The sequence below is a fragment of the Dipodomys spectabilis genome, unplaced genomic scaffold (genome assembly GCF_019054845.1).
Source record: "Dipodomys spectabilis isolate Male_0828 unplaced genomic scaffold, ASM1905484v1 ptg000107l, whole genome shotgun sequence".
NCBI lineage: Eukaryota > Metazoa > Chordata > Mammalia > Rodentia > Heteromyidae > Dipodomys > Dipodomys spectabilis.
Genome location: NW_024870784.1, coordinates 7,361,126 through 7,388,056, shown reverse-complemented (window position 1 = coordinate 7,388,056; position 26,931 = coordinate 7,361,126). Strand labels below are relative to the sequence as shown.

Below are 26,931 nucleotides of genomic sequence, written 5' to 3'. Positions count from 1 at the left end.
TCTGTTCATGGCTAAGTGGCTCCTTCCTTTGTTCATGCAGTTTAACATCCACGCCAAGCACCTGGAAGGACAGGCCGTGTCTGTCTCCATGCGGCCCTGGCACTGGCTGGGGAGATGCGGGTACCGGGCACAGAGACGCAGAGGCGGGGGGGGGGGGGGCACCGGCAGGACTGCGGAGGAAACAGACGGACAAGCTAGCTTGTTTATGCAAATTTCCCTTGCAGGAATGACAAGAAAGTGCAGCTGTAAACAAGGCGTTAAAAACAAGAAAAAATAAAGCTGTGCTAGGAGGGCGGCCGTCCTGCAGGAGGACTGAGACCCCCGGGAACCCCCACCCCAACTCTGCTGCTGCCTGCGGGGTTCCCCCCCCACTCCCCTCCCAAGACAGTGCCCGTCTGTGAGCATGGTGCACCATCGCGCTTGCTCCAACTCAGATCCCACGGTCTGAAAGCCCGCCCCCTGCCTGCCCTCCCCTCCCCCCAGACCCATCTCCACCCTGCAAGGATGGACCTTGGGGTGCCTGTCAATTGCCTAGTTTACCACATGGCCAGTTGCTGTGCTTGCTGGGCTTCGGCGGGCCCCTCTACGCTGCCAGGGGCCCCTCAGCTTTTCTTTCTTCTTTGAGTCAAGTCTTCATGTCCTCCTACCTCTATTTCCCAAGTGCTGGGACTACAGGCATCAGCACCATGCCCAGCAAGGGAGACTTTTTGGTGAGAAACGTCTCCATGTCCAGCTGACCTGCAGGGTCAGCTCTCCTGTTTCCAAACCTAAGAAAACCCAGACACATGAGTCTGTTCAGAAGTCGTGTTTGCTGAGAATAATGGGAGCATGCGCAGAAACAAGGTTCAGAGCATCCTGCTTGCGTTTTCTTAAAAATCTATTTATTTCAAAGGGCAAATAAAGTATGTTGCCAATAGAACCCAGAAAACAAATGGCCAGAGAACTGCAGTTTGTCTTAATAAATAACACAATGCCATTTCTACCTCTTACATATATAATTCATTGGACATTTTAAATAAATAATCTCCCGCTGCTACAGATCTAGAAATAGCCAGATGCGTGTGGGGGTCGCAGAGTTAATCCCGCGGCCAGGTGAGCATGGCTCAGGCTGGGTGCCGCCGCCAGCCTTCGTCCCAGCTCTCCTCGCTCCCTGTGGGGCCTGCAGCGTGCCCAGCCCCGGGGCCCGGGTACTCCGAGCCCCGTCCTGCCTGGGGCGTAGACAAGCCTGGACGGAGCCTCGGACGCTTCTTCCGGGGACTGCTGGGTCTTGGCTCTGTCTCTGCTTCTCATGTCACGTGAGAGCTGGCTCTGGGGACCCTGGAGGGCTCCCTGTCCTCATTCGGGGTGTCGACAAATGACAGCAGGAAGTGGCCTGAGCTCTGGCCACCGCGGGGGGGGGGGGGCAGGAGGGCTCTTACACAGTAACATTCTACACGGGGATACCTGAGAGGGAAGGGCTGCGGGCCCACGCTGCCTGTGACACGCACGCGCGCGCCCGCACACACACACACACACGCTGGCCTCTGGCTCAGTTAAGGCAGTGGGTGGCAGCCACCAGAGGTGCGGCCGTCTGAGCCCCGCAGTCTCGGTGGTACGGAGGCTTCGGGCTGGCTTCGGCCTCTTCCCCAGGAGTGCGTGCAAAAGGCAAGGGCGGGGTGTTCGTTTCCCCGGATCCTTTATTTCAGCTTCTTCTTGAAGGGCGGAGGGCGAGGCTTCCTCCTCAGACGGTGTCAGTGCTCCTTCAGCCTGAAAGAAAAGACGGCGAGGGTGGAGATGGCGGGCGCACACGGACGCTCAACTCGCAGATGGGTCAACGCCACATGGGTTAGCCTTGCGGCAGGGGAAGGGGGGGCTATGGGAGGGCGGCTGTGGAGAGGGCGGCTGTGGGGGGTCGGCTGTGGGAAGGCGGCTGTGGGGGGCGGCTGTGGGAGGGCGGTTGTGGGGGGGCAGCTGTGGGAGGGCGGCTGTGGGGGGTCGGCTGTGGGAGGGCGGCTGTGGGAGGGCATCTGTGGGAGGGCATCTGTGGGGGGGCGGCTGTGGGGGGGCAGCTGTGGGAGGGGGACTGCGGGGGTCGGCTGTGGGGGGTAGGCTGTAGGGGGGCATCTGTGGGGGGGCGGCTGTGGGAGGGCATCTGTGGGGGGGCGGTTGTGGGGGGGTGGCTGTGTGGGGGGCAGCTGTGGGAGGGCATCTGTGGGGGGGCCGGCTGTGGGAGGGCATCTGTGGGGGGGCGGCTGTGGGAGGGTATCTGTGGGGGGGCCAGCTGTGGGAGGGTATCTGTGGGGGGGCCGGCTGTGGGAGGGTATCTGTGGGGGGGCAGCTGTGGGAGGGCATCTGTGGGGGGGCCGGCTGTGGGAGGGCATCTGTGGGGGGGCCGGCTGTGGGAGGGTATCTGTGGGGGGGCAGCTGTGGGAGGGCATCTGTGGGGGGGCCGGCTGTGGGAGGGCATCTGTGGGGGGCCGGCTATGGGAGGGCATCTGTAGGGGGGCGGCTGTGGGGGGGTGGCTGTTGGGAGGGCATCTGTGGGGGGGGTGGCTGTGGGGGGGCGGCTGTGGGGGGGTGGCTGTGGGGGGGTGGCTGTGTGGGGGGCAGCTGTGGGAGGGCATCTGTGGGGGGGGTGGCTGTGAGGGGGTGGCTGTGGGGGGGTGGCTGTGGGGGGCTGGCTGTGGGGGGGTGGCTGTGTGTGGGGCAGCTGTGGGAGGGCATCTGTGGGGGGGGTGGCTGTGGGGGGGGCGGCTGTGGGGGGGTGGCTGTGGGGGGGTGGCTGTTGGAGGGGCAGCTGTGGGAGGGCATCTGTGGGGGGGCGGCTTGCACGGGCCACGGCGGCTTGCGAGGCTCGGCATGGGAGGCTGAGCTCCCACACGTTCTTCAAGGGCTTTGGGGAGCAAAACCACCATCCCCCCGTGAAGAGGCATCCGTTGGGAAGGTAGGGATGAGGGGAGTGGGGGAACACATGTGGACATGTGGCAGGTGCGTCCCCTGGGAGGCAAGGGTGGAGGCGGCCGCCTGGCCGCGGGGGCCCTGGATACTCACATGGCTTGGTCCCCTGCCGCGGGGCCCGGGCAGCTCAGCTCCCTGTGGATCAGGCGAAGCAAGCACTGTGCCCAAAACAAAGGAGACAGTGCTGTTGGAGGCGCGTGTAGACGCCGAGGGCCCAGCCCTCCCGCAGCCCACAGACACCTGTGGGGAGACGTCTCTCCTGAGAGCCCCGGGCACTCGGCGCCTGGCTCCAGGGCTCGGGCCTGCGCACAGGCCTCCCCACCCCCCCTCCCCCCATCCCCCAAGTCCTTGTTTGTGACAGACATCAGGCTGAATGACTTCTGGGTTCAAGTCGTGTTAAACTCAAGTGGTAGCTGGGAGCTGGTGGCTCATGCCTGTAATCATAGCTACTCAGGAGGGCTGAGAGTGGAGGATCACAGCCCAAAAGCATTCATGGACAGAAATGCCCAAGAGACTCGTCTCCAATTCAGCAGCAAAAAGCTAGAAGTGTGGCTCAAGTGGTAGACTCTAAGCCTTGAGTGAAAAAACCAAGTGAGAACTAGAGGCTCTGGGTTCAAGCCCTAGTGTTGAACACACACACACACACACACACACACACACACACACACACACACACACACACACACACTGCTAGAAGCAGAGGAACTATCCAGTCACAAAGTCCCAGAGCTCCCCCCTCTTGGCTCTAATCCATCCTGCTAAAATCACAGAACAAAAGATTCCCTTGCTTCTGTTGCTGATTCCTATTTTTCTAAGAGAGAGAGAGTCCTCAGCTCCCATGTACTCAGTAGTGGTGGGGCCTGCGGGAGGCCAGTTTTTGAGTCTGGCCTCCAGCCACAGGGAAGCTCCCTGGAGCTGCCTGGATTAAAACAAGATAAATACCACAAAGACACCTGCACACCCACGTTCACCGCTGCACTATTCACCATAGCCAAGTTATGGAAGCAGCCCAGATGCCCTATCATAGATGAGTGGATCCAAAACATGTGGTACCTATACAGCATGGAATTTAACACAGCCATTAGAAATCATAATATGTCATTTGCAGGGACATGGATGGAGCCAGAACAAATCTTGTTAAGTGAGGTAAGTCAAGCTCAGAGAAACAAACGACACATTTTCTCTCATGTATGGAAGCTAGATCTAAAATACACCAGGACGTGGTAAGTTATGCAGGTCTCTAAGCACTCACACAGTGAGGCCAAAGGAGGACGCTCAGGCGAGGAGCACAAAGGCCTCTGTGCCTACGGTCATATAAAACGATATTCATAGACAAGAACTCCAGGAAATGGAAACAAAAGGGTTTTTCCCCCTTTCTGTCTTGTTTGTCCATTTATCTGTCTTGTGGGCGGAGGGGAAGGGCGCAGAATTGAAGGGACAAAGGGTGAACAAATGTAGCAGTGGTCCTCACTAGACACTACGTTAAAGATGAGCTACATGACTTGTGGGTAGGAATGGGAGGGAAAAACTGGGAGAGCGCGAGGGAATAAGCGAACTCAAGCGTGACTTACGAAATGGCAACCCCTCTGTAATGGCCGCTATAGTAACGAGGAAAGCAAACCACGAGGACTCACCAGTAAGGCACAGGTGTCCGCAAACATCAGCATGTAGAACACGTTGCTCCACCCAGAAGGGGAGATGAGCCCGGCCAGCAGGGGTCCCAGCGCTGCCCCTGGAAGGACACAGGCCCCACGTGGGGGTGAGTAGGGAAGACTCCCGTGACCGTGAAGGGACCATCAGAGGGGTCTGCACCTCTCAGCGGGAGACAAGCAAGGTCCTAACGTTCTTCTGGGAATAGTTCTAAAAGCATGCCGTGACATTCGAAATGTCCACTCTGTTGGTCTGATCCAACATTGTCATCATGATTGTTGAATTTGTGTGATGAAATCTGAATCCAATGAATACTTCAGATATCCTCATGCTATGAAGAGTTGCTGGATACAAGCAATACCTCCCGGTCTGTGTGCCTGTGCACGTGTGTGCACAGGTGGGCACGTGTGTAGAAGCGTGAGCATGTGTGAATGCGGGTATGTGTGTAAATAGGAGAGATGGAGGATAATGCAAATGTACCACAATGTCTGTGAATCTTTGAACTAGGTGTGATTTTCCACATAAGGTAACATTTTAAAACATAAACGAAAGACGGCAAGCATCCCCCCAATGCCAGAGGACACAGCTCCCAGTGTCTTCCTGTCAGACTTGAGTTCTGGTATACAGGGCGGCTTGTTTTGGTAGGTGCCTGGGGGAAGTAGAAAGATGTCCCCCAAGTTTTGAGCTGAATTCATCTGGGAGAGATCATTGCTGTAGGGAGAGTTTATATAGTTGCAGCTGTTTACAAAGCTCACTGACTACTCTCTAATCTGAGAGGAGGTTAGGAGAAAGGAAAACTCCCGAGGAACACGGCTGGCCGCTCCAGGCGTTTCTCTCTACGCCTCCCAGACACCAGGGAGTGGGGGCAGATGAGGGGAGGGCCCTGCTTCTGGGGCTGAGCAGGGAGTCTGTGTCCCCTGCATTGCTGAGCTCCTGGAGGGCCGTGACCCAGGACTCCCCAACGGGCAATATCAGCCCGTCCAAGCACGCGGTGCAGGGGGAAGGGTGGCGGGAGAAAGGGGACATTGCAAGCACCCCTCGGAGCCCTCCACAGAAGGGCATCGCTACCCTTGGGAGCGCCAGGCCCCTGACAGGGCAGTCCAGGGGTGCCGACGGAGCACAGGGTACCCGGGACCACCACCCACAGCCCACTCTGAAGTGAACGCCAGTGGGGAGCCCCTCCCCCCGCACCGCCCCAGCTGGACCTGTGAGTGAAGACCAGCTCTCAACATGCTCTCCACTGGAAAGGTGCCAGAGACTCAGGAAGACAGAGCGTGGCCAAGAACCAGCCCCTGTCCCAGGACGCCCCCGAAAGCCACAAGAGAAAGCAAATGGGAGGAGGGCAGTCCAAGCAAGAGAAACAACAGGGAGAAGAAAATTCCCAGAAACAATAAAGCCCCCGACAGCTAACAGAAAAGTAAGCCCAACCCACAACCTCGCTTTTGTAGCTGAAGATCAGTTATTATAGCAATTTCACCTGAGTTGATCCAACATACCCACTGCACCTATGAGATACATTAAAAAGCAGAAAGAACTCAACAGATGCTGAAACGTAACAGGTAAGCTAAAAGGTCAAATACAGCAGTGGGGAGATAAAGTCAAGGACATCCTTGACAAGCCAGGTAAGGCTCCTGGCTGTAATCCAGCTCCTCAGGAAGAGGAGATTGGAAAGATAGAAACTGAGGCCAGTCCAGGGAGTTTTTGTGATGTATCTCAAGCAATACAAGCTGGTGCAGCAGTGGAAGCCTGTTATCCTAGCTAAGTCCAGCTGCCACAGGCATAGATGCAGGACCCTATTGTTTAAAAAAAACTAGTCTGAGCCAGGTGCCGGTGGCTCATGCCTGTCATCCTAGCTACTCAGGAGGCTGAGATCTGAAGATCACAGTTCAAAGCCAGCAGGAAAGTCTGTAAGACTCTTAACGCCAATAAACCAGCAGAAAACCGGAAGTGGTGCTGTGGCTCAAGAGGTTGAGTGCTAGCCTTGAGCTGAAGAGCTGAGGGACAGCGCCCAGGCCCAGAGTTCAAAAAAAAACCCTAGTCTGGAGTGGTCGCTCAGGAGGTAGAGTGCCTACTTAGCAAATGCAAAGCACTGAGTACAAATCCAAGTACTACCAAAAAAAGAGCATGAAGAACAAGGAGACAGGCAGGCGGGGCCCAAGCAGAGAGAAAAAATGAGGACAGAAAGGAAAAAACTGGCAAAACAAACTTAAAAATGAATACTGGGGTCGGATTCCTGGAAGCAAAGACAGGGCAGGCAGGACCAGCCGGCCTCCCGTGGGCGCAGAGGGGTTCCAGGAGGAACCGGCCGTGGGAAGGGTTGGGCGGGGCGGACCCAAGGGACCCTGGGAGAATCTAGAGTTCCTGAGGACAGGTGCGGTGAGCCTGGACCTCTGGCGCATTGCTGTGCTGGCCCCCAGTGTTCACCTCCAGAGCTCAGCGCGGGACCAGAAGCCACCTGCTACCATGGAGCAGTGGGGGGGGGGGGGGATGCCTCAAGAACGAGGCTCCACCCTGGATGGGGGAGCCGGGACCTGGAGGAAGAACAGGCCTGCAGACCCAGGACTACAGCTCTCCTGGCTGGCTGAGGACACCTGGAGCTGGTGGGGTGTGGGGTGAGCTGGTGGTGGGGTGTGGGGTGAGCTGGTGGGGTGTGGGGTGAGCTGGTGGTGGGGTGTGGGGTGGTGGTGGGGTGTGGGGTGAGCTGGTGGTGGGGTGTGGGGTGGTGGTGGGGTGTGGGGTGAGCTGGTGGGGTGTGGGGTGTGGTGGTGGTGGGGTGTGGGGTGGTGGTGGGGTGTGTGGTGGTGGTGGGGTGTGGGGTGGTGGTGGGGTGTGGGGTGGTGGTGGGGTGTGGGGTGGTGGTGGGGTGTGGGGTGAGCGGTGGTGGTGGGGTGTGGGGTGGTGGTGGGGTGTGGGGTGGTGGTGGGGTGTGGGGTGAGCTGGTGGTGGGGTGTGGGGTGAGCTGGTGGTGGGGTGTGGGGTGGTGGTGGGGTGTGGGGTGAGCTGGTGGGGTGTGGGGTGGTGGTGGGGTGTGGGGTGAGCTGGTGGTGGGGTGTGGGGTGAGCTGGTGGTGTGGGGTGGTGGTGGGGTGTGGGGTGGTGGTGGGGTGTGGGGTGAGCTGGTGGTGGGGTGTGGGGTGAGCTGGTGGGGTGTGGGGTGGTGGTGGGGTGTGGGGTGAGCTGGTGGTGGGGTGTGGGGTGAGCTGGTGGTGGGGTGTGGGGTGGTGGTGGGGTGTGGGGTGAGCTGGTGGGGTGTGGGGTGGTGGTGGGGTGTGGGGTGAGCTGGTGGTGGGGTGTGGGGTGAGCTGGTGGTGTGGGGTGGTGGTGGGGTGTGGGGTGGTGGTGGGGTGTGGGGTGAGCTGGTGGTGGGGTGTGGGGTGAGCTGGTGGGGTGTGGGGTGGTGGTGGGGTGTGGGGTGAGCTGGTGGTGGGGTGTGGGGTGAGCTGGTGGTGTGGGGTGGTGGTGGGGTGTGGGGTGGTGGTGGGGTGTGGGGTGAGCTGGTGGTGGGGTGTGGGGTGAGCTGGTGGGGTGTGGGGTGAGCTGGTGGTGGGGTGTGGGGTGAGCTGGTGGGGTGTGGGGTGAGCTGGTGGTGGGGTGTGGGGTGAGCTGGTGGGGTGTGGGGTGAGCTGGTGGTGGGGTGTGGGGTGAGCTGGTGGTGGGGTGTGGGGTGAGCTGGTGGTGGGATGTGGGGTGAGCTGGTGGGGTGTGGGGTGAGCTGGTGGTGGGGTGTGGGGTGGTGGTGGGGTGTGGGGTGGTGGTGGGGTGTGGGGTGGTGGTGGGGTGTGGGGTGGTGGTGGGGTGTGGGGTGAGCTGGTGGTGGGGTGTGGGGTGGTGGTGGGGTGTGGGGTGAGCTGGTGGTGTGGGGTGGTGGTGGGGTGTGGGGTGGTGGTGGGGTGTGGGGTGAGCTGGTGGTGGGGTGTGGGGTGGTGGTGGGGTGTGGGGTGAGCTGTGGTGGGGTGTGGGGTGAGCTGGTGGTGGGGTGTGGGGTGAGCTGTGGTGGGGTGTGGGGTGGTGGTGGGGTGTGGGGTGGTGGTGGGGTGTGGGGTGGGGTGGTGGTGGGGTGTGGGGTGAGCTGGAGGTGGGGTGTGGGGTGAGCTGGTGGTGGGGTGTGGGGTGGTGGTGGGGTGTGGGGTGGGGTGGTGGTGTGGGGTGAGCTGGTGGTGGGGTGTGGGGTGAGCTGGTGGGGTACGGGGCGAGCTGGTGGGGTACGGGGCGAGCTGGTGGTGGGGTGTGGGGCGGGGTGGTGGGGTGTGGGGTGGTGGTGGGGTACGGGGCGAGCTGGTGGGGTACGGGGCGAGCTGGTGGGGTGTGGGGTGAGCTGGTGGGGTGTGGGGCGAGCTGGTGGGGTGTGGGGCGAGCTGGTGGGGTGTGGGGCGAGCTGGTGGGGTGTGGGGCGAGCTGGTGGGGTACGGGGCGAGAGCACTGTCCAGCTCCTCCTGTGTTCTGGCTTCTCCTGTGTCACTGTTCATTGCTTTGTCTGTGTGGAGCTTGGGCAATGGCGGCTGGCCTCCCATTCCACAGGGATGCAGTTCTAAGCGCCGGCCGGAGCGCCCAAGAATCCTGTGGTGGTTGGTGAGAGGCTGACGCCCCGGGCGCTGCCTCCACCGGCACCTGTGCAATCGGGGACCTCGCGCCTCCCAGGCACCCCGGGAGTGCACTGGGGGCGGCGCTCCCCCCAACAGTGTGGCCTCCCCCAGTCCTTGACTTTGTCTCTAGGACCATGCGCTAATGAGCTTGTGTGCCGTTGCCATGGTGACCAGCTACCCAGTCCCCGGGCACTCGAGCTGGCAGAATAGCACCAAGGCCCCACCGCCCCTCCTATGCCAGTGTGGCCCCCGCAGGGCGGTGCCTGAGGGGCTCAACCGGAATCTGCCCCTTCCCTCCCCCCCCAGCCTCCCTCCTTCCAGCAAAGGTGCAGCATGGAGCCACGGGCGGCTGCTGGGCTCCCCCGGCCTCTGCTTCCCCTCACTGACAGGTGTAAACTAGTAAACTAGAATGTGCCTTTCAACCTCACTTGCAACTTCCTGGTCTTCTTTACCCCAATCTGCTGCTGCCGGCACAGTCCTTAAAAGGCTACACTGGAGGGACCCTAAGGTCACCCAACAAGTCAGCTATTTCTGGATCCAACAAAATCATGGAGGCGATGCTGAGGACCGGGCTGGGCTGCCGGGTACCCAGGGCCAAAGCCCAGTGGTGCCTAGAACAGGCGGGAAGCCCGGGGGTGGCTTCTCTGGCCCTGCCCGGTGCCCGCCCCTTCCTGAGGCCCGGGGCTTGGAGCTGGGGTGTCCCTGGAAGGCCTCATGCCTAGGACCTGGTCCCAGCCCGTGGCACTCCCGGGAGGTGAGGGAAGCAGGAGGAAGGGGTCACTGGGCTCTGGCCTTTCCAGGGACATCGGAACCCAGCTCCTTCCTCGTTTTCTCTCTGTTCCTGGCCACTATGAGGTGAACAGTTCTGTTCCATCCACATGCTCACCACCATGAGCGCCTCCCCCCTGGGTCAACTGACCACGGTGGTCTGGAACTTTCAAAACTGTGACCAGAGCTTCCCTCCATTTGCACAATGGTCTGAGGAGCCCGGACGTGGCAGTGGAGAGCTGGCCCACACAGGGACCGTGGTGCGTACTCGCCACCTTCTGTGGAGGACACGCTACTGGGCTCTCCCCAGGCACCCTCCAGGTGGGCGGGGTCAGACTGTGGGTGTCTCTGGATTGGTTAGATTTCTAGAAACTTAAACTGAATTAGGATTCTGGGCTTCCTGGGGGCTGCTGAGGAAGAATCAACGGAGGAGACAGGGCTGGAGGCCGCAGGCTGCCGGCTGCCGGCTGCCGGCTCAGACGGGAGCCTGGAGGCAGGCTCTCCCACACCGAGCAGTGCCAGGCCCCGCCAGGCGCCTGTCTATCTGCCTGGCACCTGCCAGCTGCCCACTCAGCACACCCCACCCCGATCTCCCAGCGCAGCCAATGCTGGCGCTGGCACCCGGATCCCCGCAGCTGGTAATTAGGATGAGACGCCACCCCCACCCCCAGCTCCCTGCCGTTCCCCACACACCTACGGAACCCGTGCCGTCGATGATGGCCGTGACAGTGGACAGGGCGTGGGCGTTTCCTTTCAGGCTTTTATGAGTCCCCTGAGGAGGAGGAGAAGGGAGAGGGGAGATGTGGACCTCTGGCTCCTCAAAGGCCGCACATACAGAGTGGGGAGAAGGGCACGGCCGGGGCCAGCCCGACGCAGTGTCCCGGGCCCACAACACGAGAGGACACCAGGGCTTGGGGAGCCACTGCTGCCTGTCGGGCCACGGGCCCAACGCCAACATCATCACAGCCATTTTAGTCTAATGAAAGGCCCTGCCCACATGAGCTGACTCTTGCTGTGGTCTGTTGTGGATCCTTCTAGAACTTTCCCTGGGCACACGGCTGTGAGCCCACACATGCATTCAGACCCAAGGGCAGGCTCCCTAGGGCAGCTTTGGAAGCACGCGTGATCCAGTGGGCAGAGCTGGCCCGTAGGCTCGGGTGGTGGCACAGGAAGGAGATGAGGAAGGCCCGCCCCCTTCCCCTCCCTGGGGACCCCCGGGGACGGGACCTCCTCTCTCCCGCTGAGTCTGTGTGGCTTCAGGCTCGGTCTCCCACACAGGTGGAAGGCTCGAGCCACGCGGCTCTGCCATGGTGGAGGCCGTGCCCGGGGCGACTCACCAGGTCTGCGGAGACAGCGGTGGTGATGAGCGCGTAGGGCCCGCTGACCAGCGCGCCGCTGAGGAGCAGCATGGCTGTGGGGAGTTGGGGGGGGGGGGGAGTCAGAGGTCAGAGCACAGCGGGGCCTCTGCGGGGCCTGCCAGTTCCACAGGCTAGGCGGGCACCTGGAGGCGGGCGTCTGTGAGAGCGGGTGACTGGGGGTGGAGGAGGGGGATGGGCAAGACCACCAGGGTCACCGCAGAAGGAGCTTTCCTCTCAACGTGCCCAGAAACGCATTTCCAGGTCTAGCCATGGCTACTTCCCCAAAGCCCTGGGAGAGCAACTGACAGGTGCGATGTGAGAACCCTGCTGAGCCGGCCCCGGTGGAGATGGGGTCTGCGTAACAGAGCCACGTGCTGCGGAAGGGGCTCCTCTGTCACCATAAACAGGCACGGCCGAGGGACGATCGTGCCACCCTCGGACCCCAGGGTCTGCCCCAGCTCGCTTTCCCGATCCAGCCTCGGGGGCCACAGGAAGCTCCTCCTGCCCCCCACCTCCCTCCAGCCTCCACTGTGGCTGTGAGGACACAAAGCACACTGCCTAGGGGCAGAAGTGGCCCCTTCAGGGCTGGCAGAGGCCAGGCTGGAGGAGGGGCACTGGGCTCCTCCCAGGAGCACCACCCACCAGGGGCTGTGCCAGGGCCTGGCTGCTCCTGAGGGAGCGAGGGCTTACGTCACCACACAGGGAGGCTCAGGCACACCTGCATGCTCCAGGTCACCTTCTATACCACCAGCTGCCAGGCCCAAACATGCACCCAGAGCGGCAGCAGCAAACTCAGGCACTCACCCACGGTGGCCTCCAGGCCCATTTTGCTGACGGAGGAGAAGACGTAGAGCTGTGGACGTGAGGGAGGTGGAGATGGGGGCTAAACATGACCGGACCAGCTTGGCACTGCCTGGGCCAGTCTTCTCCTCCTGGCCCCGCCCTCCTTGGGCATGGCACTGCCTGGGCCCCGCCCTCCCTGGCTGTGGTGCTGCCTGGCCCCGCCCTCCCTGGCTGTGGTGCCTCTGGCCCCGCCCTCCCTGGCTGTGGTGCGGCCCGAGCCCTGTCCTCTCTGGGCGTGGCGCTGCCTGGGGTCTTCAGCCCAGAAAGCCAGGCAGGGGTTCTCAGGCCCCAGGTGAGGAGGCCCTAGGAGTGGAGGCCCCTTGCAGGGAGTGCCCTGGGCCTGGCACTGGACAACTTCCCGAGCTGGAGGTTTGAGGCCAATGCCCGGTGAGGCAGGCACCCAAAGGCCTGGCATGGGGGTCACCCCAGTCACCACCGCCTCAAGGATGGGTGCGTGTCAACAGTGCTGGGCCAGCAGAGCCAGGCCCATTCTGGAGACAGTGGAGGCAGATGGACAGGGCCACTGCGGTGCAGGGGTGAGGAAGGCCGGACCTCTCCTGCAGTCAGATGAGGGGTCTGCACCACTCCCCATGGGAGGGAGGCACCAAGGTCACCCCAGTTCTCAGATGAGGAAACTGAGGCATAGACAGGGGAAGTAATCTGCTACAACAGGTTTGAAAAGTAGTTTGAGCCAGGTCTGATGGGGAACAATGAGCCTGGGGAAGGTCTGGGGAGCTCTTCCTAACTACCACCTACCTATTTATCATCCATCTATCTATCTATCTATCTACCTACCTACCTACCATCTATCTACCTACCTACCTACCTACCATCTATCTATCTAACTAATCTATCATGTATGTATGTATGTATGTATGTATCTATCTATCTAATCTGGTGTACTCAGGGCCTGGGACACTGATTTTTTTTTAGCTTTTCCACTCAAGGCTGGCGTTCTACCACTCGAGCCACAGCTCCACTTTTGTTTTTTTTGGTGGTTAATTGGGATGAGTCTCACGGGCTTTCCTGCCTGTGTTGGTTTCAAACTGATCCTTAGATCTCAGTCTCCTGAGTGGCTAGGATGACAGGCATGAGCCACCGGTGTCCAGCTGGGTCTGGGGATCTTAAAGATGGGCAAGAGCTGGACCTGGGCTAGGGGGGCCGGGAGTGGACCCTCAGAAGCACCCCAAGGAAAGGAGCAGCCTGTGGGAGAACACGGTGAGGGAGCAGGAGCCTGGGCAGCGGCCTGGCCCCGGGGAGCGCCGTGCATAAGGGTGCAGGATGGTGGAAGGACCATGGAGGTGCCCGCAGAGGGTGGAGGGACCACTGACCGTGGGAGCCGCGAGGAGCAGCATGAGGCCGCAGGTGGAGGCCCGTTTCTCCAGGCGGTCCGAGATCACACCTGCCAGGATCCCACCTGCCCCAGAGAGTCTCGTCAGGAGCTGAACCTGCATGCGCTCTCCGGAGGGTCGGAGTCGCCCGTGGGGCAGGCCCCCTCCCATGCCCTGTCCACCCTGGGCTGGGGGCTGGCTCCCAGCAGGCCTCAGGTGGGCTTCCATGTGAGACCCCAGGAGATGCCCATAAAACCACGGGGGTCGTTTTATGCCAGCATCGAGGCCCTTTCCCCTGCCGGGGTATGAAGGCCACTACCCTGCACCTGCCCAGACACGGCCAGGGAGCCGGGTCTGCAGTCAGTCCTTGCCTGCAGCAAATCAGCTCAGACTGGCTTTGAACTCACCGAAGATCCCGCCCACATCGAACAGGGTGGAGAGCTCGCCGGCCTTTTTGGCATCCAGGTGATCTAAAGAATGACGGGGGGCTGGTGAGGACGCAGGCTTCGGGGAGCATCGAGGGGCGCCCCGGCTGGTAAGGACCAGGCCCAGGGAGCACCGAGGGGCACCCAGCTGGTCAGGATGCAGGCTTTGGGGAGCCCTGAGGGGCGCCCACACACGGGACTCCATTCCCTAAGTGTGGTTTGCACCAAGAGAAACGATGGGCCCGATTGGAATGAGAACAGAACAGCCGTGCAGAGCGGCAGATGACACTCACCTCAGGCCCAGCCTCGAGGCCATGCTGACAAGGCCCAGCTGCCCTGCAGCTCCCAGAGCACTGCTCAGGAGGGAGGGGGGTGGGAGGGAGGGCCGGGGGCCTCCAGCTGCCTGTCCTACGGAGGGAGTGCTGTCCCGCCTGCCTGCCATCTGACCAGACAGCCTTGTGTGCCCCAGAGCGGGGCCAAGCCAGGGTCCTGAGACACCAGACTTGTTTATCCAGCCCTCGGTACAGCAGGGAAGGCGGGTTCAGGAAGAACTTGGGAAGGTGGGTCAGACCCGCCTCCCAGTCCTGAACATGCTGCTGCTTACTGGCTCTGTCTCAAGCACGCACTCCCACCGGACAGCAGGGCAGCCTTGCCTTGGAGCAGCTGGGGGTGAGGCAGGAGGACAGAGCAGGCCTCCCCCCCCCCCCCCCCCCCCCCCGGGGCCGTGCGCTGCGGGCGGGGAGGAACCTCAGGCTCCAGGAGCGCTCTGCGGCCTCCCCACCTGCCCGCCCTCCCAACGCGGCTCTGGCCTTGCTCAGGGTGTCCCAGGCCGGTCCTCACCGCCTGCTCGGCCTCCCTGGCCCTGGCACCGGCCTCCGTCCCGGGCCTCGTCCACCTCTGCACAGCTTATGGCACCGCCTGGGTTCTGCGCTGTCCTCCTGAACCGCCCCCCCCAGTGTCCCCTCATCTCCCATGCCCCCCGGGGGCTGGCTGCCGCCCCCCCAGTGTCCCCTCATCTCCCATGCCCCCCGGGGGCTGGCTGCCGCCCCCCCAGTGTCCCCTCACCTCCCATGCCCCCCGGGGGCTGGCTGCCGCCCCCCCAGTGTCCCCTCATCTCCCATGCCCCCCGGGGGCTGGCTGCCGCCCACCCCCCAATGTCCCCTCATCTCCCATGCCCCCCGGGGGCTGGCTGCCGCCCCCCCAGTGTCCCCTCATCTCCCATGCCCCCCCCCGGGGGCTGGCTGCCGCCCACCCCCCAATGTCCCCTCACCTCCCATGCCCCCCCAGTGTCCCCTCACCTCCCATGCCCCCCGGGGGCTGGCTGCCGCCCCCCCAGTGTCCCCTCATCTCCCATGCCCCCCGGGGGCTGGCTGCCGCCCCCCCAGTGTCCCCTCATCTCCCATGCCCCCCCCGGGGGCTGGCTGCCGCCCACCCCCCAATGTCCCCTCACCTCCCATGCCCCCCCAGTGTCCCCTCACCTCCCATGCCCCCCCAGTGTCCCCTCACCTCCCATGCCCCCCGGGGGCTGGCTGCCGCCCCCCCAGTGTCCCCTCATCTCCCATGCCCCCCGGGGGCTGGCTGCCGCCCACCCCCAATGTCCCCTCATCTCCCATGCCCCCCGGGGGCTGGCTGCCGCCCCCCCAGTGTCCCCTCATCTCCCATGCCCCCCGGGGGCTGGCTGCCGCCCACCCCCCAATGTCCCCTCACCTCCCATGCCCCCCGGGGGCTGGCTGCCGCCCACCCCCAGTGTCCCCTCATCTCCCATGCCCCCCGGGGGCTGGCTGCTGCCCCACCCCCAGTGTCCCCTCATCTCCCATGCCCCCCGGGGGCTGGCTGCTGCCCCACCCCCAGTGTCCCCTCATCTCCCATGCCCCCCGGGGGCTGGCTGCTTCTTTTACCACCACCACCACCACCCCCCCCCCCCCCGGCTGAGAGGCAGCAGTGAGTGTCCCTAGGAGCTGCCCACCATCCCTGACTCCCCCTCCCACCGAGCCCTGGCTGCTCTGGGTCATACCCAAAGCAGGGCCTATTTTACTGGAACATTCCGTCATAACCCACTGCTAGATTCCAGAAACCTTAGACAAACTGCCAACCGTCCTTCAGATCAGCTCACCCCCGGGAGTGTGAGATGATTAAGAGCTTATCATCGTGATCCCCGGCGGCCATACTTGTGTTCCAAGATCTAAAATGGCCCCAATTAAATGGGAACAGGAAGCAGTGATGGGGTGGCTGGGGAGACGGGGAGACGAGCCCCGGGAAGGGCCAGACCTGGGCCCCTGGCACGTTCCCGAGGGCTCTCCGGCTGCGCGAAGCCATGTGGTGCACCTCCCCGGTTCGCATGCAGTGCACCTCCCCGGTTCGCATGTGGTGCACCTCCCCGGTTCTCGGGGCCCGGCTGGACGGGAGCCCACGCCTCAGCAGCACACACACTCACCCACGCTGGTGATGTACAGCGGCAGCCAGAACAGGAAGGTGTAGCTGACCAACTTGGCGAACAGCAAGCACAGCGAGAACTCGATCACACCCTGGGGGAAAGTAGTCTGCTGCCATCCATGTCCCCCCCCCCCCCCCCCCCGGGGCCTTCGCCGTGCATCAGGTGAGGCCCACTGCCTGGGACGCGGGCCCCAGGTCTGCGGGGCGCCTGACTGTCCTGCTCAGGGCAGGGGAGACCCAGCCAGAGCCTTGCCTACCTCACTGCCTTTTAAGATGGAAATCCAGCCCAGCGCCGGTGGCTCACGCCTATCATCCTAGTGACTCAGAAGGCTGAGATCTGAGGATCAAGGTTCAAAGCCAGCCCAGGCAGGAAAGCCTGTGAGACTCTGTATCTCCAATAAACTACTCAGAAAATCCAAAGTGATGCTGTGGCTCAAGCGGTAGAGCGCTAGCCTTGAGCTGAAGAGCTGAGGGACAGCGCCCAGGCTGAGTTCAAGACCCACGACCAACAAAAAAAGAATATGTAAACCTAGTGTCTTTCCATGAGATCATAGTTGGCGAAGATCAGCACATGGTCGGGAAACCTCAGAGTCCAGACTGGGGCTCACTCTGGGCAGGGGTGGGGGTGGGAGTGGGGGGCAGCTCCACAGTTGAGCACAGCAGCAGGCTTGCCAGCAGGTATCAAAAGCAAAGTTCCAGAAACAATTTCTACCCGCACCTGGCATCTTCCACCAGCCGGTCTGCACAGGCCTTCGGGCAGCCTGGTTCCCAGGCCCGTGTCCGCCTGGGGAGATCAGCTCAGATTTCGGGGTGCAGCTTCCTCTGGGGTACCCTGGTGGGACCCTGCCCGGAACAGACACCCGGGATTTCTTTACAGTGCGGGGGCTCTGCTCCGTGTTGCCTCCACCTGTGTGGGCCTGGGGGCAGGCCCCTCTCTCCCATGGGTGAGCGTGTGTATGGGGCACAGAGGAGAGCTGCGGCTCGCCCTTGCCATGGCTAGGCAGCGGCTGCCTCCTCCGCTCAGCCTCCATCACCCTTGATGCATGGGGGACAAAGTTTTTTGTTTTTATTGTCGGTCATAGAGCTTGAACTCAGGGCCTGGGCACTGTCCCTGAGCTCTTCAGCTCAAGGCAAGGGCTCTACCACTTGAGCCACAGTGCTGCTTTCCTGCCCAGGCTGATTTTGAATCTTGATCCTCAGATCTCAGCCTCCTGAGTAGCTAGGATGACAGGTGTGAGCCACCTGCCCGGCGGAATATCGCCCTTCCCTGGCCAGTGCCCTCTTCCCTGCCCCAGCCCTTCCTCTCCAGTCTCCTTTATGTACCTATTGACACGCTGGGGGCCTGTGTGCCAGCTGACCCCGAGGGCCAGTGCCAGGCCCACGGAGGCAGAGGCCAGGTGTGGCTGGGGGGCGCTGCGGCTCCCCTCTCCCTGCAGGGTGCTGCTGTATGTCTGCCCGCTTCGCTCCAGGTCTCCCGCCGGCCAGGCCCACAGGGCGCACACAGCCTCAGACCACGGCGGGGCTGCTGACCACTGCTGACCACTCCTCGTGAAAGAGGAAATGGGAGGCTCACGGGGGCCACCAAGACGGAAGGGGCCCTCTGGGTGCAGTCAGACTTCCTGTTTTCTGAGTAGGAAGTCTGGGGCTTGAACTCAGGGCCTGAGCCCTGTCCCCGAGCCTCTCTGTTCTCAAGGCTTGCACTCTACCACTTGAGCCACAGCACCACTTCCTGCTTTTTCTGTGTGTGTGGTACTGAGGAATGGAACCCAGGGCTTCATGCATGCTGGGCGAGCACTCTACCACTAAGCCACCTTCCCAGCCAGTAAAGTAATATTTTTATATAGCAAGCCCTGTCTATACAGTTTCGGAACTTCTAGCTGTGGAAAACAACGTCACCAACTGTGAGACGGTTGCTGCACACAACCAGGCCTGAGCGCTCGGTCTCTGGCTCAGCTGGGGTCCCGTGAGGACCGAGCGCTTGGTCTGGCTCAGCTGGGGTCCCGCGAGGACCGGCCCTCCTCCTCCTCTCACACGAGCGCGGCACTCACCGGGATGCGCAGGGCCCCTGTGAAGCTGATGGCCGCCACGCCGCTCCCACCGTCTCCCGGGAAGACAACCACGTGGCTGGGGTGGACAGGGATCTTCCCATCTGACAGCAGCAAGCACTGCATCTCGGGGTCCTGATACCGGTCGTAGGAAAGAAAGAAGGCAGCGGTGTCACCAGGTCGGCCGGGGGGGGGGGGGCGGGGGGAGCTCTCCCACCGTCCCAACGTCTTCCAAGTGGCTTGGGGCTTGTTTCCCACGAGAGAAATACCACGCGGCGGCCACCGTGGTCATCTCTGCACAACACCAGCTCTCTCTGGCGCTCTGAAACACGCTGGCACACCAAGCCCCGGGCCAGATAATCCCAGAGAGCTCTTGTGAAAAATAAGTTGAAAAGTAAAAATACAAATAATTAAGCAGGAGAACGGTCGTCACGTCATTGTGGAGAAAATGGTCCAGTGACAGCTCCTCCACATCAGTGACAAGTCTTTAGCTGCTGACAAAGTCTGGAAGATGGTTAGGATCTTCCTAGCTGATTTAAAAATTAGACTATCAAAATGTCATCACCTTTCTGTCATTAAATAATATAGCATTCCAAACTGGACTTTCCGCAAAGAACATCGAATGTCTGCCCACATACACAGGCAGCTACAGGACCTTTTTCAGAAAGAAACCAAAGTCTCAGCCTGAACTGGTGGCATTATGTGTTGATTATGTCGGGCAGGCCAACAGAGGCTTGTTGTGGTGTGGGGAGGGGCGCCAGTCCCAGGGCTGGAGCTCAGGGCCTTGTATTCTTGCTTGGCCTTTTCTGCTTGGCTGTTGTTTTACCACTTGAGCCATGCCTCCACTTATTTATTTATTTATTTATTTTTCTAGTAAGCTGGAGATAAGAGTCCCTTGGATTTGTCTGCCTCATCTGACTTTGAACAAGATTCTTAGACGTCAGCCTCCTGAGTAGCTAGGGTTATAGGCATGAGCCACTAACCAACCCCTGGCTAATGAAGAATTCTTTACGTGTTCCTGTGCTTTCAGCCGAATCAACCCTGGTGATCAATGGGGTGACAAATGTCGCAGCCAGATCGCCTCACATCCAAGGTTATTCTAAACCTCGTGGGGCCTGAACTCTGGGCCTGGGCGCTGTCCCTGCGCTCTTCAGCTCAAGGCGAGCGCTCTACCGCGTGAGCCACAGCGCCACTTCCTCCTGTGCTTTCAAGTAGGTCACAGCAGAGCATTACAAGCATTAAAATGTGTCATTCAGTTCTCACTTTCAGTGTCCTCTGACCCTTTGGACACCCCTATGGGATCAAGTTTGTAGTTATAAAACAAAGGGAGTGACCGAAAATGTTCTTTATGAGTGAACTATCAAGTCCAGCATTTCAGACCTTCCAGGAAACCCAGAAGGCTTTATTATTTCCATCTCCCTGGAACCTACGCAAGCTAGATTCAAAGTACAGTAATTGTCTATCCCTCCCTTCCTCCCTCCTCTCTTCTTTCCTTCTCTTGCCTGGGCTGGCTCTGAACGGCTATCCTCAGGTCTCAGCCTCCTAGGTGACCCATTCCTCGTGGTTGTATTATTTTAAAAGATAAATAAAGGGGCTGGGAAGGTGGCTCAGTGGTAGAGCACTTGCCTTGCATGCATGAGGCCCTGGGTTCGATTCCTCAGCACCACATAAGCAAAAAGAAAAAAAAGCCGGAAGTGGCACTGTGGCTCAAGTGGTAGAGCGCTAGCCTTGAGCTGAAGAGCTGAGGGACAGCGCCCAGGCCCAGAGTTCAGGCCCCACAACTGGACCCAAAAAAAAACAGATAAATAAATATACCAATGATCTCCTCATCCCACCCTGATCTCCATGGAAACACAGTGGCTGGGGGGCGGGGAGGCAGCGTGGCGGCACAGTGCCCACAGTCTACAGGGCACCGCGGCCTGGTGGCGGCCCAGGTGGAGCCAGACTTGCACCCCGGAGGCCAGGCTGGGCGGCCAGAGCCTCAGCGCCGGGGCTGGTCTGTGGTCAGCATCTTCACGTCCAGCCACGCAGCCTGGGCACCAGCCTCAGCCAGGCTAGGCAGAAGTTCATGAAGGCCTCTCCCCTGATCTCGATGGGAGAGCCAGGCATGATGGTGTGCACCTGCGACCCAGCTATGGAGGGAGAAATAACATAGGGAGATTATAGCCCAGGCTCAAGCTCAGGCAAAAGCCAGACACTGCCTCAAAGTAACCACACAGGAAAGGGCTGAAGGTCTGGCTTAGCCTGGCGTCTGCCTCGCTAGCACTGGGCCCCGAGTTCCAGTGCCACTCAAAAATAAAAAAAACAAAAGCCATGCGGTATTAGGAACCCGAGTAGGGTCATTCTGGGCACTGGACAATCATGGTATCCTGCCAACCTCGTGGGAACCCTGGCTGCACATGCTCAGCTGAGAGCCGGGGCTGGGGCAGGGCCTGCTGAAGGCAGACACTGAGGAAGCAGGGCCAGCACCTGCCCGGCGCCGTCCCCACCGGGTCACCAGGAACAAGGCCCGCGGGGCTTCCGCGCAGGTCTCTGGCTCTTCAGCCAAAGGTCAGGAAAGGGACTTTCATGGAGGGGACAGCTGAGGGAAGAGGGGAGCGCTAGCTAGGAGGTAAGGCTAGGTTCCGGGGTCAATAGCTAGACCAGAACAAAGAGCCCCTGGTCCATGTTTGGAGGCAGAGGTCAGAGGTCAGCCTTTGAAGTTGCCAGAGCGGCGACTGCAGCTCTGGGGGCTGGAGGACATGATTCTTTAAAGTGTGTCCATTCACAAGAGAGGAGAGGGTTCTAGAGCCTGAGCGAGTCACAGCGTGCACGCTCCCCAAGGCCGAGGTCCCGCGGGCAGGACCCAAGAGAGGTCGTCGACCGCTCCTCCCCACGGAGAAAGAAAAAGAAGTTACAGCATGGTTAGCACATGCGTCCTTGAAGCAATCTGATTGCAAAGGAAAGAAAATAAGAAAGCGGCTCATCATCTAAACGATTAAAACCAAATCAGGCTCAGAGCCTCTGTGCTGAGAGGACGCCACCCCCAAGGCGGGAGCCCCCGGGTCTGGGTCTGCCCAGCCCAGGCCCCGGCTGCAGAAATCAGGGCAGGAACTGAGCACCTGAGTATTTCATCCCTCCGCCCCACCCCACCCCGCCCTACTCCAGCGCCACCTGCTGGGGGCCGCCCGCTCCCAGGGGTCAGTTGTCACCTGCCTGCCGGCCTTGGCCCGGGGCTCCCAGGTCCCCACGACTCCTAGATAGCTTTCTCCTTCGATTAAAACCATTATAGGGATGGCTTACTATCCAGAGAGAGCCAGCGGGGAGAACTCGGGTTCCAGGGGAGGAATGTTGCCTCACGCCTGTCTCGGAGGCGGAGGGAAGCCAGGCCGTGTGGCCGGAGCCGAGGGAGCCCCTGCAGGAAGCCAGGCCGTGTGGCCGGAGCCGAGGGAGCCCCTGCAGGAAGCCAGGCCGTGTGGCCGGGGCCGGCGCGGCCAAGGGAGCCCCTGTGGCTCTCAGGACCTGGTCGCGCCTCACTTACCAGAGGCCTGCTCTTTTCGCTGTGTAGGATTTGCTTCTGCAGTCTAAATCGGTTCGTGCCATTCTCGTAGCCCTTTGGATGCTGGGAGAGAGAAGCTTCATCAGAACCAGGCTGCATGCACAGGCAGAGGTCAAGCCTAACGTTGACAAATGGTTAAAACAATGGCCCTTGGGTAACAGAATGTGACAAGAACCTCTTGTGGAGCTGGCTTCTGGCACTTGTGCCAAGTGCACAGCCCCAGGGGAATCTGGCCCAGCTCTGGCCATCTCTGATGGCAGGGGACATTTTGAAAGTGCAGGCCCACAGTACAGACGGTGATCTACAGATGCAAAGCAACCCTCACCCAAATCCCATGACACTCTTTACAGGGGAGAAACCCCTCCAAATTTACACGGAAGCACAAAACACCCCAAGTAGCCAAAAACAGTCTTGAGCAAAAAGAGCAATGTGGGAGGTATCACAATTCCTGACTTCAGATGACACTGAAGAGCCATGGTAACAAAAACAGTATGGGCACAAAGGCCAATGGAACAGCATAGATCTAGCAAGAATCCCACAGCTATAGTTCACTGCTATTCAAGCACGGTGCTGCAAGCGTTCATTGGAAAAGAGACAGTCTCTTCAGCAGACGGTGCTGGGGGAGCTGGATCTCCACATGGAGAAGACAAGCTAGATCCCTGCCGCTCTTCCTGTACAAAACTCAGTTCAAAGCAGGTCAAAAACCGGAGTGTTAAAACCTGAAACTTTGGAGGAATTACAGAAAAACAAGGGAAACCCTTCAAGATCCAGGCGCTGGCACGTACTTTCTGGATGGGACTATGATAGCTGAGGAAAATAACAGCGAGAACTGACAAGAGAGATGACATCGAATTAACAAGCTTCCGCATGGCACAGGGAACAAGACAGAGAACAGGGGAGACCTGACAGCTCTTCCCCCGCGGGGAACTCAAATCCAGACAAGGAGCTGAGAAAATGAAGCACTAACAGAACAAATAGTCCAGTCAATACATGGGTGAAGGAACCAAAGAGATAAATTTCAAGTGAAATATACATAGCCATATGAAAAATATGCTCAACAGGGCTGGGAAGGTGGCTCAGTGGTAGAGCGCTTGCCTTGCATGCTCGAGGCCCTGGGTTCGATTCCTCAGCACCACATAAGCACAAAGAAAAAAGCCGGAAGTGGCGCTGTGGCTCAAGTGGTAGAGTGCTCGCCTTGAGCTGAAGAGCTGAGGGACAGCGCCCAGGCCCAGAGTTCAGGCCCCACGACCGGATCCAAAAAAAAAAAGGCCAGACCCTGAGTTCAAGCCTCAGTACCAGCACACAAAAAAATGTGACATACAAACAAGAGAAGTTTATTCGGCCAACAGGAAGAATGAAATTGTGTCGTTTACAGGGAAATAGATGGATCTGGGGGGAAAAAATCATACTGAGTATAATCCAGACCCAGAAAGACAAAGGGCACGTGCTTTCTCTCATATGAGGGCCTTAGACTCAAAATGGCTTCCACATAAGCACACACGGGCGTACATGCGTGCACATGACCACGCTGCAGCAGTGCGTACGCCGCTCAAGGTGCACACGTGAAATGGACGTGGGGCATGTGACAGGGCTGGGGGCGGGAGGGGGGCGGGAAAGCACGCTGGAAGAGCGTTGCCATCAAGATGCACTGGACCCACGCGCGGACATCTTAAATGGTTAACCCCTTGTACAATCATTTGAAAGTTCAGTTTAAAAAGTGACCGTGCTCGACCTTCTAGAATGCAGCGATTTTCTCATGTTTGTGTTTAATAAGACGTCTCACTCCCCAGGTGAGCTGCATGCAGAGGCCCTCAGGCTACTGAGGGGCGGCCGGAAGGGCTCTGGCGCCCTCTGCTGCTGGGTGCAGGCATTGCCCAGCGCAGCTCCGCAGGGCTCCCGAGGCATCCGTGTGGGACCCCTCCATTCATGTGGGCCAGGGGGTCTCAGGGGCGGAGCCAGTCAGCAGGCCTGCCTGGCCTTGGAGATGGGGAGGGCTGGGCCGCCCCTGCCATGGGCACAGGGGTGCCAGGCTGTGGCCAGGAGGAGGGGAGGGAGGGAGGGGAAGGGCACAGCCCGAGGCTGCGGGGCCAGGGCGGGTAACCGCGCTCCCAGCTGAGCCGGGGCACAGGGAGGAGCAGGGGACACTGATCTATCCAGGGGATGTGGGGGGGGGACGACAAGGTCACCTGAGGTGCAAGGTGCCTGTTTGAAGAGATGTTAGCCCCGCACATTTCCTCCCTGACTCGAGGTGGAGCACGGGCCGGCAGGGGAGACCTTGTCTCGCCTCATTGCACCCTGCAAGGGGCAGGACCAGGGGAGCCCTTACCGTGGACAGCGTGGAGGAGCACCGGATGTCCTTGGGATCTGAAAGAACACAGGAGAGCAGGGCTGGGTACACATGCACTCACACCCACCACACACCTATGCCGGGCGGTGAGGCGCAGTGCACACGCACACCGGCACACACACAGGTGGCAGGACCCATGCCTCAACTGTGCTGAGGAGTTTCAGCGGCTCTTCCCTCTCACAGGAAGGAATTTCAGCGGCTCTTTCTTCCCTCTCACAGGAACGCCGCGCGGGACATGGAGGCGAGGTGTGTGACGGTGGCCGGCTTCACTGTGGAAGGTGGTTCTACCCACGGGCTCCCACACCCCGTAGCACACCTTGAACACACACGGGAATGCTTACTTAAAAAAACAAAACAAAACCAAAACACAATGCCACCTGAGCTGCTTCTGTGCCTGTCCTGGGCTCGATCTCAGGGCCTGGTCGCCATCCTCGAGCCTTTTGCTCAAGCTGAGCACTCTACCACTCGAATTCGAGCCCCAGCTTCTCTTCCTGCTTTTCTGTGATTAACTGGATATGAGCCTCACAGAGTTTCCTGCCCAGGCTGGCTTTAAACCAGGATCCTCAGATATTGGTCTCCCGAGTAGCTAGGATGACAGATGTGAGCATAAATTAAGGAAAACATGATTTTGGAGGCTGTGTGGCTGGTGAGGTGAGGGTGGGGTGGGGAACTCCCTCCCCCAGACCGCCCCACCTCGCATGCTCAGAGGTCAGGGTGGATCACCTCCAGCGAGGGTCAGACACCACGGACAGGGGCACAGCCTGGACTACGGAACGCAGTCGAGTGGGCACAGCACCAACAGGATGCAATGCGTCACACACGCTCACACACACACTCACACGCTCACACACACACGCTCACACACACACATGCGTACGCGTGTAAAGAGCGTGTGCCACAAAATGTGTTTCAGAGCAGTGCGGTGGCAGCACTGTAGCACAACGGCTGGTGGAATTTGTCACTAATAAAAATGTGTGGAGAGGGGGCTGGGAAGGTGGCTCAGGGGTGGAGCGCTCGCCTAGCATGCATGAAGCTCTGGGTTCCATTCCTCAGCACCACATTAACAAAAAAGGCTGGAAGTGGTGCTGCGGCTCAAGTGGTAGAGTGCCAGCCTTGAGCTAAAGAAATTCAAGATGGTGCTCAGGCCCTGAATTCAAAGCCACAGGACAAAAAAGAAAAAAGAAAAAGAAAATGACTGGAGATGAGATGTTGCTGTTCCTCACCCCATCTTCTCTGTTGTTGAGACAGGCCTACGCCTCAGCTTCCCAAGTGCTGGGATTACAGGCAGGTGCCACCCTATCAGCGAATATCTCCCTTAATAGAGAATAAAGTGTCTGTAGAAATACAGAAGGGAGTTAGCATAGAAAGGAAAGTCCCAGAAGCCAGGCTCAGGGCTGTTCCTTTCAGCTTAGCGTGGAGCCTTGAGCGGCGCTGGGCTGGTGGTGAGCAGCCTCGTCGCCCTCGGCGGCTCAGGCGGCACTTCTGCCCACAGCTCTGCTCCTTTCTCCCCCACCTGGAGTCCTGCCTTCGTAGACGCTTGGATAAGCCGACTGTTTAAACACAGCGACAGGGCTAGAAGCTTCCGGGCTGCGTTCTTTCCCTGTTGTACTTTCTCTATTGCAGGGGTATGGCTCTGGTGGGGGGGGTGGTCAGGCCAGGGCCTGCGCCCTGCACACTGCAAAGCGGGCTATGCTGGCGCTGCACGGGTGCTCTGCCGGGCATGGCCCAAGGGCCCGCGCCCCAACCAGGGACGCGTGGCCAGAGTCTCAGCCCAGCTGCCATGAGTAGTTACACGAAGCAGGGACCCGGCCGGGACCTGGAAGACAGACCCTGACCCCAAACCATCGATGCGCAGGAGGTCGGGGACGGGCGGGGCAGGAAGGACGAGGAGGTGTTCTTGGCAGTGTCACAAGGAGGAGAAATAGTGAGGTTTAAATAGCTCTCGGACCATTCGCAGTGTGATTTAGTTGTGATGGCTGAAGGCTAATACTGTGTGTGAAAACACCCAGGAACCGGGGAGGGAAGGAGGGAGGGGGAGGGAGGGGAGGGAGGGGGAAGAAGGGAGAGGGAGGGGGAGGGAGGGGGAGAGGGGGAGGGAGGGCTCTCCACACACAGTACCCTGCCCTGCCCTGTTCCCTTCCTGGTTGGGGGGGGGGGGCAGGAGGCACGGAAGGCAGCCTCACTACTGGCTCCGGGAAAACCTCGCAGGGAACCTGCAGAGCGGGTCTGCTGCCTCCAGCCTGGCTCTGCAGCTGAGACCTGGCCTGCCAAGCTCGAGGCCTGGCACCTGGCCGAGCTGCTCTCCTGACCAGAGTGGCCCAGGAAGAACAGCGCCCGGAGCCCGTGCCCAGTGGCTGCTGGGAGACCGGTCCACAGCACACCTGCCGGGCCTCCCAGCTGCAGGGGCTCGTGGGAAGGAGACTGGTTTGATCACAAAAAGATCAAATGAGAGTTTTACTGTCCTGGGCCATCCTGCGCTGGCTGGGCCCGACCTGGTCCAGGGGGACAGCGCCCAACCCTCGCCCGCGCACCCAGGTGGTCTCTATACCCCACCGCAGCTCCTCCTGTCCCAGGACACGCTCCCTTCATCTCTGAGGAGGACAGGGGCAGGGCCCGGGGACATCCAGCTGGGGCAGCACTTCCCAGCAGCCCCTGGACCTGTGAAGAGGAAGCA

The 26,931-nt window shown here is 60.3% G+C and overlaps 1 protein-coding gene across 1 annotated transcript in view; it reads right to left on the bottom strand.

Moving 5' to 3' along the window:
- Nucleotides 1–863: 863 nt before the first annotated feature.
- The window catches only part of Slc37a1 (solute carrier family 37 member 1), a 50,279-nt gene continuing 24,211 nt past the window's right edge, over nucleotides 864–26,931 (bottom strand). The window contains exons 9-20 of the mRNA XM_042687368.1: nucleotides 24,237–24,274; nucleotides 21,893–21,973; nucleotides 18,376–18,507; nucleotides 16,329–16,419; nucleotides 13,877–13,939; nucleotides 13,470–13,555; nucleotides 12,100–12,148; nucleotides 11,275–11,348; nucleotides 10,631–10,709; nucleotides 4,572–4,669; nucleotides 3,031–3,095; nucleotides 864–1,746 (exon numbers count right to left, since the gene is read on the bottom strand). Coding sequence (XP_042543302.1) covers nucleotides 1,731–1,746; nucleotides 3,031–3,095; nucleotides 4,572–4,669; nucleotides 10,631–10,709; nucleotides 11,275–11,348; nucleotides 12,100–12,148; nucleotides 13,470–13,555; nucleotides 13,877–13,939; nucleotides 16,329–16,419; nucleotides 18,376–18,507; nucleotides 21,893–21,973; nucleotides 24,237–24,274 — 872 coding nt within the window. The 3' untranslated portion in view covers nucleotides 864–1,730. The remainder of the gene's footprint in view (nucleotides 1,747–3,030; nucleotides 3,096–4,571; nucleotides 4,670–10,630; nucleotides 10,710–11,274; nucleotides 11,349–12,099; nucleotides 12,149–13,469; nucleotides 13,556–13,876; nucleotides 13,940–16,328; nucleotides 16,420–18,375; nucleotides 18,508–21,892; nucleotides 21,974–24,236; nucleotides 24,275–26,931) is intronic.